Source organism: Sceloporus occidentalis, unplaced genomic scaffold (genome assembly GCF_023333645.1).
Source record: "Sceloporus occidentalis isolate IW3139 unplaced genomic scaffold, rSceOcc1.0.p SCAF_88, whole genome shotgun sequence".
NCBI lineage: Eukaryota > Metazoa > Chordata > Lepidosauria > Squamata > Phrynosomatidae > Sceloporus > Sceloporus occidentalis.
Window position 1 is genome coordinate 3,493,070 of NW_028317068.1, and position 12,909 is coordinate 3,505,978.

Here is a 12,909-nt window from a genome sequence, read left to right on the forward strand (position 1 = left end):
GAAATGTTAAAACGGCCACTGTCCCAAAGTAAAAAAAGTAAAATCAGCCTTTGTCACGAAGGGGTTAAAATGACAAAATGCCAAAACATCAATCTTATTTTTACAGGAGGCTGAAAATGATGTATTCTGGTGCCACCTAGTGACAGCAGTTATAAAGTCTCCCTTGCAAAAGGAATGTCAGAATTTCCATCTACACCTTACCTAGAGTTTAGTCCTCTCCTTCTTCAGTAACTTCAGTCTCCTTGTGGACAACTACACGTGTAATAGACATGTCTGGGTGTTGTTCTTTGGCTTCCTTTATTGCTTGTGCTAATGCCTATTAAAACAATTAAACACAATCAGACCAAGCTAACGTGACAACATAATATATAAAGTATCATTGGACATCCCTGAAAATGTCACTCCTGCAAACCTAGGAGCTGGGAGTTGGGGAAAGAGGCAAATGTATGCAATAAGATCCTGCATGATCCATCCATTTGCAAGGGGGGGGGGGGGTCAGCTATCATATGCATTTAAGTGCCTATGATGGCTGGAGTGTCTCTTTAGAGTCAATAAACCTCAGCACAAATGCAGGTCACGTGTAACATTGAACACACAGAGCAGGACATCTAGCAAGTGCACAGGATGATTATACACCTTCCCAACATGTACAGGAGAACCTATACATGTACCAGATACTGTTTTGTAAATTTGATAGAAGTTTCACTAAAGGGGGAGTTGTGGTTTCAACACACTTACTTCACTATTCGTTATGAAGGGCCAACCTAATGGATTTCTCCTGGCCCTGGCCAATATGTATAAAGCATAGTTAAGTCCGTGACATTTCTTCTGTCGTCTTCTCTCGTGTTGAATTATGAATTGTACAAAGAGTTGGAACTGTAGTGCATGGATTACATGGCATGTCTACCACATATGCTATAAAGTGCCAACGCCTCACAGTTTCTTCAATATAAATTAAAGCTGGCAGATTCTGCGAGCTCAAATACGACTGGAAGATCAGTTTGACTAGCATTTCCCTGTGAGACATACATCTTGTTGCCTCGAATTTATAAAAAATTGCTTGTTCCCATCTATCCCTCGAGAAATCTCTACATATTCTCCTCCCACTTTTCCATATAGCGAATCTTTTTCTGGGACAAGTGGACATATTGCAGATAGAAAGATACTTTGATGCTTAACAGGCTAGAGAATTGATCGTTATACGGTAACCCAAATTAACAGTAGAAAGGCCAGTGAAGTGTTAAGCCTGTAGCCATTAGTCTTATCATTTTAAGCGTCCCTGTCTTCTTACTTGGTATGTGTCATGTACTCTCTATCAAAAAGATCAAGTACCCTTCCTGTACAGGGATCTGCCCAGGTAATTTCCACATAATTTGTGATGCACATACCATAAAAGACTCTCTCCTATGGTCCAGAATATATGCAAACTGTGGAAGAGTATTGGCATGCTTCAAGTTGTCTGCATAAATATTATCCACTTAAATGGGAGGGTTTCTTCTTGTTCTAAACATCTTTACTTGAAAGAATATAATGTTTATTGTATTTTTTTTTTGGTAAAGATAAGAAAAAAACTAAGGCTAAAAATATGCAGCTATTTATTATGGTCTTTATAAAAACATCATGGCACTAGTGTCAAAAACTCTCTGGTTCAAGTGTTTGGCTATAAATACTTTTACTGGGGAAATATACTGAGACATTTCAGAATTGTTGAGAATATCTGATGATCAAGTTCTTTAGGAAGTGGGTTATTTTCTCCTGTAAAATTAAAGCATTTTAAATATGAGAATATAAAAGTCTCTGAGCAAGAGGCTGTTGTGATAAAACACGTAGGGCGGAATTTTTTTTTTGTCTTTCTTGTTACTTAAGAGGGAGTGATCCGAAGACCCCCCATTTTCTTCCGTGTAGTGCTGAAGACTTCACCTTTGATACACATATCCACATTGTTGTTTGTAAGTATGTTTTTTTGGTACATAATAAAGTTATATCGATGTGATTACGCTATGAGCGTGTGTGTTATTGCTTACGCTATAGGTGGTCGCACACAGAGAAGCATGCAAGGGATTAACCATGAGGACTAGGGGAAGGACTGAATTTTCTTTCAGTTCCTGTTTGAAATTTTAAAGTGATGAGCACACATGAGAATTTGCTAGTTTTAACAGGTTTGTCAATATACGCATTTATAGCGTGAATTGATTGATTCAATATCGATTGGACATTACTATTGAATATATTTTGCTTTGTATTATGATGTTTTTGTAATATTACACTTGCCTGCATGAATCAATTTTTGCTAATAACTTGTTTTATTTGCTGGCTTTGGAGCCAGGCTGTTCTGCTTGGATCCAATATATTTTTTTATATATATATAAAATAGTGATTCTCAGATCATTTGTACAGCAAAGAGTCTCACTTGCTCTAGCGGTGACATTACTTTGCCACACTTTCTTTGTATTTGTTGTCATTTTACCTATTACTCTGATAGGATTATAAATCTGCCAAAATTATAAGTTAGTTGCATAGCTTGAGTCAGTGTGTGTATGTATGTATATATATATATATATATATATATATATATAACAAAATCAGAAAATGGGTCTAAAATATTTTAATAAAAGTACTAAGGCAGACTGTGAGCCAATCACAGACTTTCCTATAGTAGTGATAGGTGTATGGAGCAGCAATTTGGGGAATTTGTGCTCCCACATGCATTTTGCAGTACCTATACTCCCCATGCAGAGTGCCATAGCACATATCTGGGCATAAGGTGCAAATCTGATTTATTTGCCTTAGAGTTTATCATGTGAGAAGAAACATAAACCCTACATAGAAATGAGGCGCAGTTTAAATAGCAATCCCAATTTCATTTATACACTTGATCAGTTGAACTCACAGGAGATGAAAGCATTGCATTTCTATTTATTTAGCTATGCAGCCTAAATGTGTGTATGCACCTCTATATAAATATAGATATTTATCTTACACAAGGAATATGACAAGTGCATGGTTTAGGAAAAATTATATTAATGTTTCTCTTTATATTTGGAGCAAACTGCAAGCTTTGTTAAATTGCTTTATATAAATATTACCATATTTCAATACAGTGTTTTCCATGATAGTTGCACCTTAGTGTCTGCTTCATGTCTTCTATATATTGGTTTAAACACATGAGCACACTCAGTCTGAGAATCAGCTCACCTCATCATGGTCAATATCTGCATCTCCACTGATAACAATACGCTTCTCAATTCTGGTTTCAGATATTCCGCCTTTCCCTGTCTAAAGAAAGCAAACTGATCATCAGATATATGCTGTGCACCAAGGTACAAAAACCAGACATGTATACATTCAGGTCCAACAAACATATTAACTGCATTCAAAAGTTGCAATAATGAAAATGAATGTAATGATATTGAAGTTGAAACTGACAGATGGCTATAATTAGAATGCGTTATTAAAAATGGCTGCTGTCTTAAGGTATTTAGAACCAATAAATCCATTGCTAGGGAATGGATAACTGACATTTCATGCAGGCAGTGCTCCAATGATGTAACATAACAAAACGTATTTTTTTAAATAAATATGACATTTACAGTATATATAATTTAAAAACTATAATGGTAAATGTATAAAATAAATCTGAACATTGTTGGGCCTAGAAATATCAGTAACTTACTAAGTTAAGTAATGCTTAAAGAGTATTAAAGACAGTGTTCTGGAATTCATCACAAAGTATTCCTTTTAATGTTACTAGTCCTCCAACAGGACAGCCTTGAAGATGTCTCAGTGTCATTCATAAGCAAAAAGCCAACAGCAGGAACATCCTCCCCTCTTTCAGAAGAGACAGTCTCACATATAAAACACATTGCAGGCCATGAGTACCTTGGTTATGTGTGTAGTTGTTGTAGTGAGAATGGAATCTGATGTAATGGTCTGAGCACTCAGTAACACACCAGGCTCACCATCTCTGGTTCCATCCAGCTGGTTGGAAAGACAGAAACAAGTGATAATTTTAAGGCTTTTTCCAGGCACAAACAAGAGAATTCCTTGTTTTAAACTATGGATGAGGTACAGTTAAATGTTCATTCAGTCATACATGTACAGAGTTGCTACTAGACGTATGCATTCTGATTTGTATGTTCTCGTCCATGCCTCCCTAACTTAATCAGTCTTGGTCTTGTCAGATTCAGGATAGACATATGGTCTATGCCATCCATATTGACATTCCCTTACTGTGTTAACCTCTACATCTTCTAGGATGTTGTTGCACTTATTTACCATTCTCTCAGTAAGTAAGGTTTGAAAGGCAAAAATAGTCCCTGACTAATAGCTTCAATATCTTTAAAACCTTCTATCACACAGGTCAAATCTCATTTAAAAACTCCTTAAGCTGCCTCCGCTGCTGCCGGCACTTCCTCTGGGGGCTTCCATGACGGAGCTCCGGCGTGACATGACCTTTCGGTGCCCCAGCCGAAGTGCCGTCTGCGTGCATCTGCTTCTCCTTGGCAGCCGGTGAATATGAAAAATACTTTAGATGTGACTATTTAGTAGTAAAACTTTTTTCTTATAGGGTAGTCTTATATTCAGGCTTTTTCTTTTTTCATAAATTAATATTAAAATTTTTGGGGGAGGGGTTGTCTTATAATCAGGAACAAAGGTTGGAATATAGCACAGTTGTGAGATGGTGCACGAGCCAGGGTACCACCAAGTCCTTCAATAAATCCAAAATAAAGAAGCAGAGGCTCAGCACTCAAACGGTAAGGTGAGTTTATTTCACACAGGCAACGTTTCGACACACAGGTCTTGAGAAAGGCTTGAGAAAGACCTGTGTTTCGAAATGTTGCCTGTGTGAAATAAACTCACCTTCAGGGTCATCGTATAATCAAGTAAATACTTTAATAAATAATTATTTTTTAAAAGTAACTAATGAAACTCATTTACCTAACCAACCTGTAGCATTCCACCTGTTCATCAATGAACAGTAATTCAAGGAAATTCAGGTGAGAATCATGGGAGGTTCATTAAAACAACATATGGACAAACACACAGGTTACTTGCAATAATACTTACTGTATCCCAGTCAAAATGTCTGAGTACTTATTACGATACCCCATTATTATATTCTAAACTGTGTAAGTGAGGCCTTTACTGCCTCTGTGAGTACTTTAATATGCATTCTTCTTCAAAAAAAAAAAAAAAAATACCTGACCTAAAAGTTGTAGCCCTGTAGCCACATGAGCCCTCCACCTCCGTGGTCAGACATTCCTTGCCACTGATTGGCTGGTTGAAGCACCCTATCAGTGGCAGGAAAGTGCTCCTACTGAAATAAAGTACACTTGGCGCATATGCGCACATCAATCCATATGCTAACTGAAGTGTTCCTTTGATCAATTAACCAACCTCCTTCTTTGTATTTGCAGCAGGAAATATTACAACTATGTCACAGCAGTGAAGCGGGTAAATTGTTTTTAAGATTCAAGCTGCTGATGATAATGCGCATGACATTTTACAGTAAAAAAAAAAAGCTATGAATTAAAGTTAAAATAAATTTGTGTTTTTTTTCATGATGCTTATCTCTGGAAACCAAGCTGGGGAGCATGTACTTCATATACTGCAATAAGAAAGAAATTTGAATAGGTTTGTCACCAATTGCTATGCTGATGATAGTTATAAAATTGATAAAGTAATGCAAAATAAGAATATGCATGCAGACTATATTACAGGAGATAAGCATATAACATAACTATTACAAAAGAGACAGCAGGTACTCCATGGCCAACACTGTAACCAAATTTACTCTACATACAAATAGAAGTATCTACCTGTGGAGACTCGAAGGTGATTGTTTTAGTTTCTGTTTGGACAATAGGTACTTCCTTTGTAGAAATTTCAGTTCTTTGTGTGGCATCAGAAATGGTGACCATCTCTGTTTTGACCACAGGAGGCTGAAGGAAAATTATTGTTATTCACACAGAAAATAGTGCAACATATTCCTAAAGAGTAGACACAATATATTTGTAGTAGTTTACACTCAAACTTTATTTTTACTTGGTTTCCACCAACTCTTTATTTTCTTTTTCAAGGTAAGCGTTGATGAAATAAGGTAAGTGTGATTAAATAAAAGGATATATAACACCTTTATAAATGACATGTCTTAACACTGAAAACTACCCATTACTGAACAGTGTGTGGGGGTGGGGCAATAAAGGTAACTGATTCATAATGTCATATCTCTATCTATCTATCTGAAACCCAATATCTGAAATATACCACACAATGAGTTATTATCTGGAATATAAAATTAACGTAGAAACTACCTACACTCCAGAGCCAACTCAAGTAGCTGCCATTTTCCTCCTCCTACATTTATATTGTATAATTAAAAAAATAAGATTTACTAGAATATGACATAAGGTTACACAGCAGTATTTCCAAATTCTGATTTATAATATACACAGGAAAAAAGCTTCTGAAAGAATATACAATAAAAACAGTGTTAGTAACATTAAGTGACTGGACTTGTGTACACGCATGTCAACAACAGTACAATAAGACATTTGATAAAAGATTTTTTTGCATTGGATTTGACTATGAAGACCTCATATATGAAATGTAAAAAATGTGATAAAATAAAGAGATGGAAGAAAGTGTATGCAGCTAAAGAGTACTGCGGCACTAGGAAAGAAAGTGAAGATTACTTGCTCACTAATGTTTGTTTCTCCTTTTCATCACTGAAATGGTTCAAATCTCTTTTTTCCCAGAAGAGTGCATATATAGCAAGAAAGAGTTAAAAGGAAGATGTCCACCACAGAAGAATGAACAGAAAGCACCACATAGTCTAATATTGACTGAGTATGGCCCATTTACCTCAGAACAACAAATAATTTGAGCAGATGCCTCATCAACAGGAGATAAATCTCCATTGATTTTGTTGTGCTCTTCTTCAACAGCTTCATGGCCTTCTGTAAAAATGTTCTCACCAACTTTGTAAGTGACTTCTTGGGTCATGAGGGTTGTCATCTCTTCAGAATGTGTAACTTTCACTGTCATGGTATGGTCTTCAACTAGAATGACATTAGATTCATCTTCTGGCTGGCTTTCCTGGACATCTTCTGCACTTTCTTCTAGTTCCTCCTTGAGGACACTTTCAGATAACCTGCTTTCAGCTTGGTACTCTGCTTCTTCATTCTCGCTATCACTGCTACTGTCTGATGAAGACACAGAATCTGTTTCTTTCTTATCCAACTGTTTTACTTCTTGGACCTCTCCATTGGCTTCTCTTGGAAAGTTAACTTCTTTGTTTTCTTCTGTTTTTATATCTTCTGTAAGAGGTGTTTCTTTATTATCACATTCTGACTGTTTTTTCACCTCCACTATGTTCTGAATCTCATCTGAACTCTACATGTAAAAAAATGGATGAGGAAAACAAAAATAAATGAATAATCAAAGCAAAACAAAATTAAATTAAACTGGTTGTCATAAAAAAATGATAATGTCAACTGAAAAGTGGAAAATGTGATGGTGATTAAGATGGACAAATTGGTACTTAGAACAATCTGAGCACCTCAAGAGCATCACTCAGTCCAGTGCGCATCCCTCTTGTTCTGGGTAAAAGTTTCTGTGAGACAGAAAGTAACCAGAAGGGAAAGGGTCAATACAGGACACAAACACTGACATAACATACAGACAATTTACAACAGCTCACAACTATCATGGTTGCAACAAAAAAAAATAAAAAAAACCCAAAACATAAAACAATTGTAAAATAAACATAATTTATGTGAAAAACACCACTAAAATGTACTGAATGCATATCTGCATAAATTCCACATAACCTATACACAAAAACATTATGTTTGATCAGCACAATTTCTAGCTTTTATATGAACATTTTGCTGCTTCTTTTTCTGTTTACATCATGTGCTACTTAATGTGTTGCATAATTTAACACACTCTGCCAGGGCCCTGGGACATAAAACACTGCAAAAAGACCTGTTTCACACATTCCAAAATAAGTTAGATGCTGGCTACAAACAAACAATGATGTTAACCATGTATATTTTTTGGTTTCTTTTGCCATGCTAAATAAATTGGTTTTATGATCCATACATCAGGTCTCAAACCAAATAATGGACAACACTAAAATGTTCCATTTAAACACAAGGTAAAGAGAAAAGAATTATTGGATTTGGGTGAGATTAACACCGCAACATCCAATTTGTGATTCCTAGGATTCAGCACCTAAACATAGGTTAGGCTAATATATATATCAGAAAATGTAACTAGCTAGCAGAAAACAAAATTTAATTTAGTCTTACATGTCACGGACATTTAGGATACTGGAAGTATGAACTAAGCAAACAAAAAAAATCCACACTTCAAGGTTAATAATACTTGAAGAATCTAAAGGTAAATGCACAAAAATTTAATAAGACCTAGAGTACCTTGTAAAAGGGATTTTATTCACTAAAGGGAGAGTTAATAGATGTCGCAAAAGGATTCTGTTTTAGCTCCTTGCCCTTCTTGACTCAAAACTAATGTGTTACTTTATGTCATGTGGAATGACTGTCTATTCAATCAAAAACTCACATGACATGTTTACATTTATTCTGTTCTTTATGGACAGGGTTTTTTGTTTTTTTTTTTATTTTGGCCCTAATATAGGGCATAGTTTTTGTCATAGACACAGCCTCAGCATTCTGGAAGAAAAGTGGGTCATGGCGGAGAGGGGGTGCTAAAACAACGCTTGTTTCTTTGCTGGCTAGCTCTATGCATCTGATTTTCAGGGGATGTCACGTAACCACCGTATTGCAATTGTGATATCTAGATGTGTTACAGTTTGGAAAAATAAACATTTAAACATAAGTTTGCAAAACAAACTTACCAACCTCAAAAATATTGATATATGAATGTATATACAATATATATAGTCATTGCTTATATAAGAAATAAAGCCTGTGTCTACTGTTCCAAATTAGAAACATGTCTAGTATTATGTTTTCTGCCACACATGATGTATAAAGATATTGAGAGATGACCTTATTGCACCAGAAATATTTAGCCATTTTGTTTATCTGCACTACTTATCCAATTTTTAATATGCAAATACAAGTTGTGCCTTTTTTAAGCTTTATATACAGTGCCATGAAAGAGTATTTGCCCCTTGCCATTTTCTTCTATTTTTGTATTTTTATAACACATCAAATTAATTCTAAATAATAGACATAACCCGTGTCAAGACAAAATGCAATTTTTAAATCTTTCTTTTTTAAAATAGTCGAATGATCTAAAACATTTCAATGTGAAAAGCAAAAACAGAAGTAATCAGGATGGGGAAATACTTTTTTACAGCACTGTATAGTGTACAGGTACGAAATCAAAAGTCACACCAAGAGTACTTTTCGTTAAATATTGATGCTCAATAGTTCAGCTTTAAGTTCACAAAAAATGCAGATAGGCAACTCAGAAAAAAAGTTAGCCCTTCAATAGCATAAAGCAATAGTTTTGCAATGCCGAGTCAACTACTTTCTGAACCGGGAATACATTAAAAGACACTTTGATTCACTGAAAGTTGACTGTACATGCCTAAACTTAACTTTTTGGAAAACTGTCAGAGCTGGCAAAGTTTTTCTTCTTCTTCTAAAATCGCTCTGTTGAGCGATACATCAGTAGAAAGCAGTAATTCTGTAATGCAAAGCCCCGGTAGACTGACAATTTTTCAGTTACTGCAGTCTTCTGAACAATATGAACAGCCAACTCACTGTCTGTCTTAGCAGCAGGGATTTCAGTAATGATGCACTGAAATGGTTATGGGACATTGACAGCTCACACATCTACAAAGTTATGTACATTATTGCATCTTGTGTTTCATATTTATTTGCGGTATTGATGGCAAACAAGATGAATCACAGGTGCCCCACGGCTTTGAATGTGCTGATCTCTTAACTGCCTCAATTCGGGAACCTTGTCAATGGCACTTTAACAATACTCAATAGAGCTATAATAAAAGTTTAAAAGCTCTCAGCATATTAAATGTAAAACCTAAATAAAGCATTTGCACCTGCCAATGCACTTCATGCACAGGCATTATAAAGAGTAAGATGAAGACTACAAACCAATATTGTTATTTTACTAAACATTTGTTTTCCCTGTGTTTTATTATTGTTTAATTATGATAGATGGAAAACCAATGAAAGGAGATCCTCTCAGAGTATCTCATCTGAGTAACTTTTAGTTTATTGTAGCAGTTGAAATTAGAATTGTTTCAGGGTTTCAGAGCCAGATTAAACCATGAATAAGGTAAAGCTTTATATAATTATTAAGGTTATGATTGCAACCGCAAACCCCCCCCCCCCAAAAAAAAAACAAAAAACAATGAAAAGTATGGAAAGACGAAGACAAAATTAAAAAGCACCTCATGCAGCTGTTGGGAATGAGAGTCAGGAAGTAAGTCAGCAGTTAAGCTATCTTTCACAACACTGCCCTCTGCTGTCCGTTGGGAAGATGGAGTGAAGTTGGATTTCATGCTAGCAAAGCTACTAAACAAAATTGAAGTAATCTCTTCTTCTAGGCTCTAAACAAGTTAGAGAGCACAGTGTTAAAAGGTAAAAGGCAAAGAAGAAACGGAAAGTACAGCAGTAACCTACAAGAAAAAGAGGAGATGTTATGAGAGAGAAAAAAATACAATGAAAAGTGATCTTAAATAAGTCTAGGTAGATCTGTCCAGGGTTCTCCAAACTTGGTAAACCAGGGTTTGCAAACCAATACTGGGTTTTGTCAATGCTCTCACTGTAGAATACCTTTGGACACTAATGAATGTTAAAATTAGTAACTACTTACACTGTAAGCTCTACAGGGGATGGAGACTACTTAACTCGAATGACTGCGCTAATTGTAAGCCACACATTAATAATCTCCGAGTAAATAAATGTAACCACTATATTAATGGGCCTCCTCTGTAAGTAAAAGAATTGTCTTAAGTACATGTGATGGGACTGATTCATGCGAAATATTAGTTTCCTTCACCTTCATTTTTCATGAAAACATATATATATATATATATATATATATAAGTTTACGAGGTCTAATATTACACCTTGCTGAACAATGTTCTACAGGACCATACAGTTAATACATTTTCATATTTTCCTCCCATTTTACAATAAGCTAAAAAAAAGACATCTAAAAACAAAAAAGAAGTGCAGTTGTACATAGAAGAGCCACACTGTTTGAAAGGTTGTCTTTAATAAATTATTTACAGTTTCCTTTGATCATTACAATATGAGTTTAAAGGGGACATCCCATGGAGAAAAAAAATATTTGTACTTGCTCTATACAGTGCTGTATACCGTAATGCAAATGAGCATTGACAATAACCAGTTTTTATCTCATTTTACCTGCAGACCTGGTGACTGCCATTGTTACGTTGTGATATTTTGGGTGGCTTTCCCTGCTGCAACAGTACACTGAGATGATTTGTTATGGCAATGCTATGAGGTCCATTCCTACCCTAGACCCTAGTTATTAGTCATGTGTACAGGTGGGTGATTAAGACTAAACCATTTTATTATTTACAGCCTTATACCCTAGTTGAGAAGCTCCTTTGTGGATGGAGAAAGAACACTTGTCTGTTGGATTGTAGCTTCAGAGCAAAAAAGTGGCTGGCAATAGTTGACAATATCTTATTGCCTAAATTACAAAGCTTCACATGCACTTGCTAAACGCAAGCAATTCAATAAGTCTTCTAAAGATGCACTTGTTTATGAACGCCTTCAAACAGGAGGTTAACTCCCTTCCTCCCGACTACCTTTAGTTTACCTTTCTTAGTCCCTCTCTTGAATTTGGACTGTAATTGAGTCCAGCAATGTTTGTTAACTAGTGTTTTCAATGCGATACACTGGATGGTCCATCACAAAGAGTGGCACTTTTACCTCTTGTGTAGTATACCTTAACTAGTTCTAGATTGCAAGCTCAGTACACCAGGGCCTTCTTACAACTTTGCACTACCTCTCATGTCCTGTTTCCCCATTGTACAGTGCTGCACAATATAATGGTGCTATAATTCAATAGTGTATAATAGTTATAAACATTTGCCTTGTCTTAATAGTGGTTACAAATGTAACCAACTAAAATGATGTTTTATTAATTATATTATGTACACATTAAAAATTCTACTGTTCCTGCTACAATGTATGTACATACAGAAACAATAAAATGACAATCTATTTCACATTTACAAATATGATGATATATGATATGATACATAGTTGATGCATACCTCAAATCTCAGTATTATGTTATTTTTTCCATTAACCCACATATAATGTAAAGCTAGCATGATAATTGAAGGAAACGCTTGTGATCAATAGGCAAACTACATTACATTTGTTTCTACATCGCAAGCAGATTCTGTATCGCCGTTACAATAGGGTACAGTTAAAGTAAATTAGAACTTAACGGATGTTAAACATACGTGTACCGAAAAAGAAGTGCGCCCTGCTCTTGCGACCTTACAATCTACTTGGTGGTTAAGGAGGAACCAGACTAGCCAGATAACTGAAGCACTACACCCCAGCCATTAGCCAATTATTTGTTATGGTTAGTCAACTTCAGCAAAGGTCTCCTATAGGAATGGCTATGATCAAAACCTCATTTGGTCCATGGTTTTCTCTTACATTCAGGATAGTCTTATTTCTACCCATGTGTGTTTAAATACCCTCACTGCCACTTATGCTGTAAGGCAAGTAAAGTAAAACCTCCTCGCATTACATGTATTCCTCTTCTAATTTTAAATGACTTCATGTGTTCCTTTGATATATACTTCCATCATGTACTCTATTAAGTCATGGATGTGAATGCTTTACATACTGGGACTCATAAGTCTTTTCTCATAAATATTAACAAAAAAGTAGT

At 35.6% G+C, this 12,909-nt stretch overlaps 1 protein-coding gene across 1 annotated transcript in view; it reads right to left on the reverse strand.

Annotated features, from left to right (window-relative positions):
* Positions 1-208: 208 nt before the first annotated feature.
* The window catches only part of LOC149284805 (protein 4.1-like), a 54,352-nt gene continuing 41,651 nt past the window's right edge, over positions 209-12,909 (reverse strand). Inside the window, exons 15-19 of the mRNA XM_089496218.1 lie at positions 6,865-7,395; positions 5,820-5,942; positions 3,880-3,978; positions 3,196-3,276; positions 209-316 (exon numbers count right to left, since the gene is read on the reverse strand). Coding sequence (XP_089352344.1) covers positions 209-316; positions 3,196-3,276; positions 3,880-3,978; positions 5,820-5,942; positions 6,865-7,395 — 942 coding nt within the window. The remainder of the gene's footprint in view (positions 317-3,195; positions 3,277-3,879; positions 3,979-5,819; positions 5,943-6,864; positions 7,396-12,909) is intronic.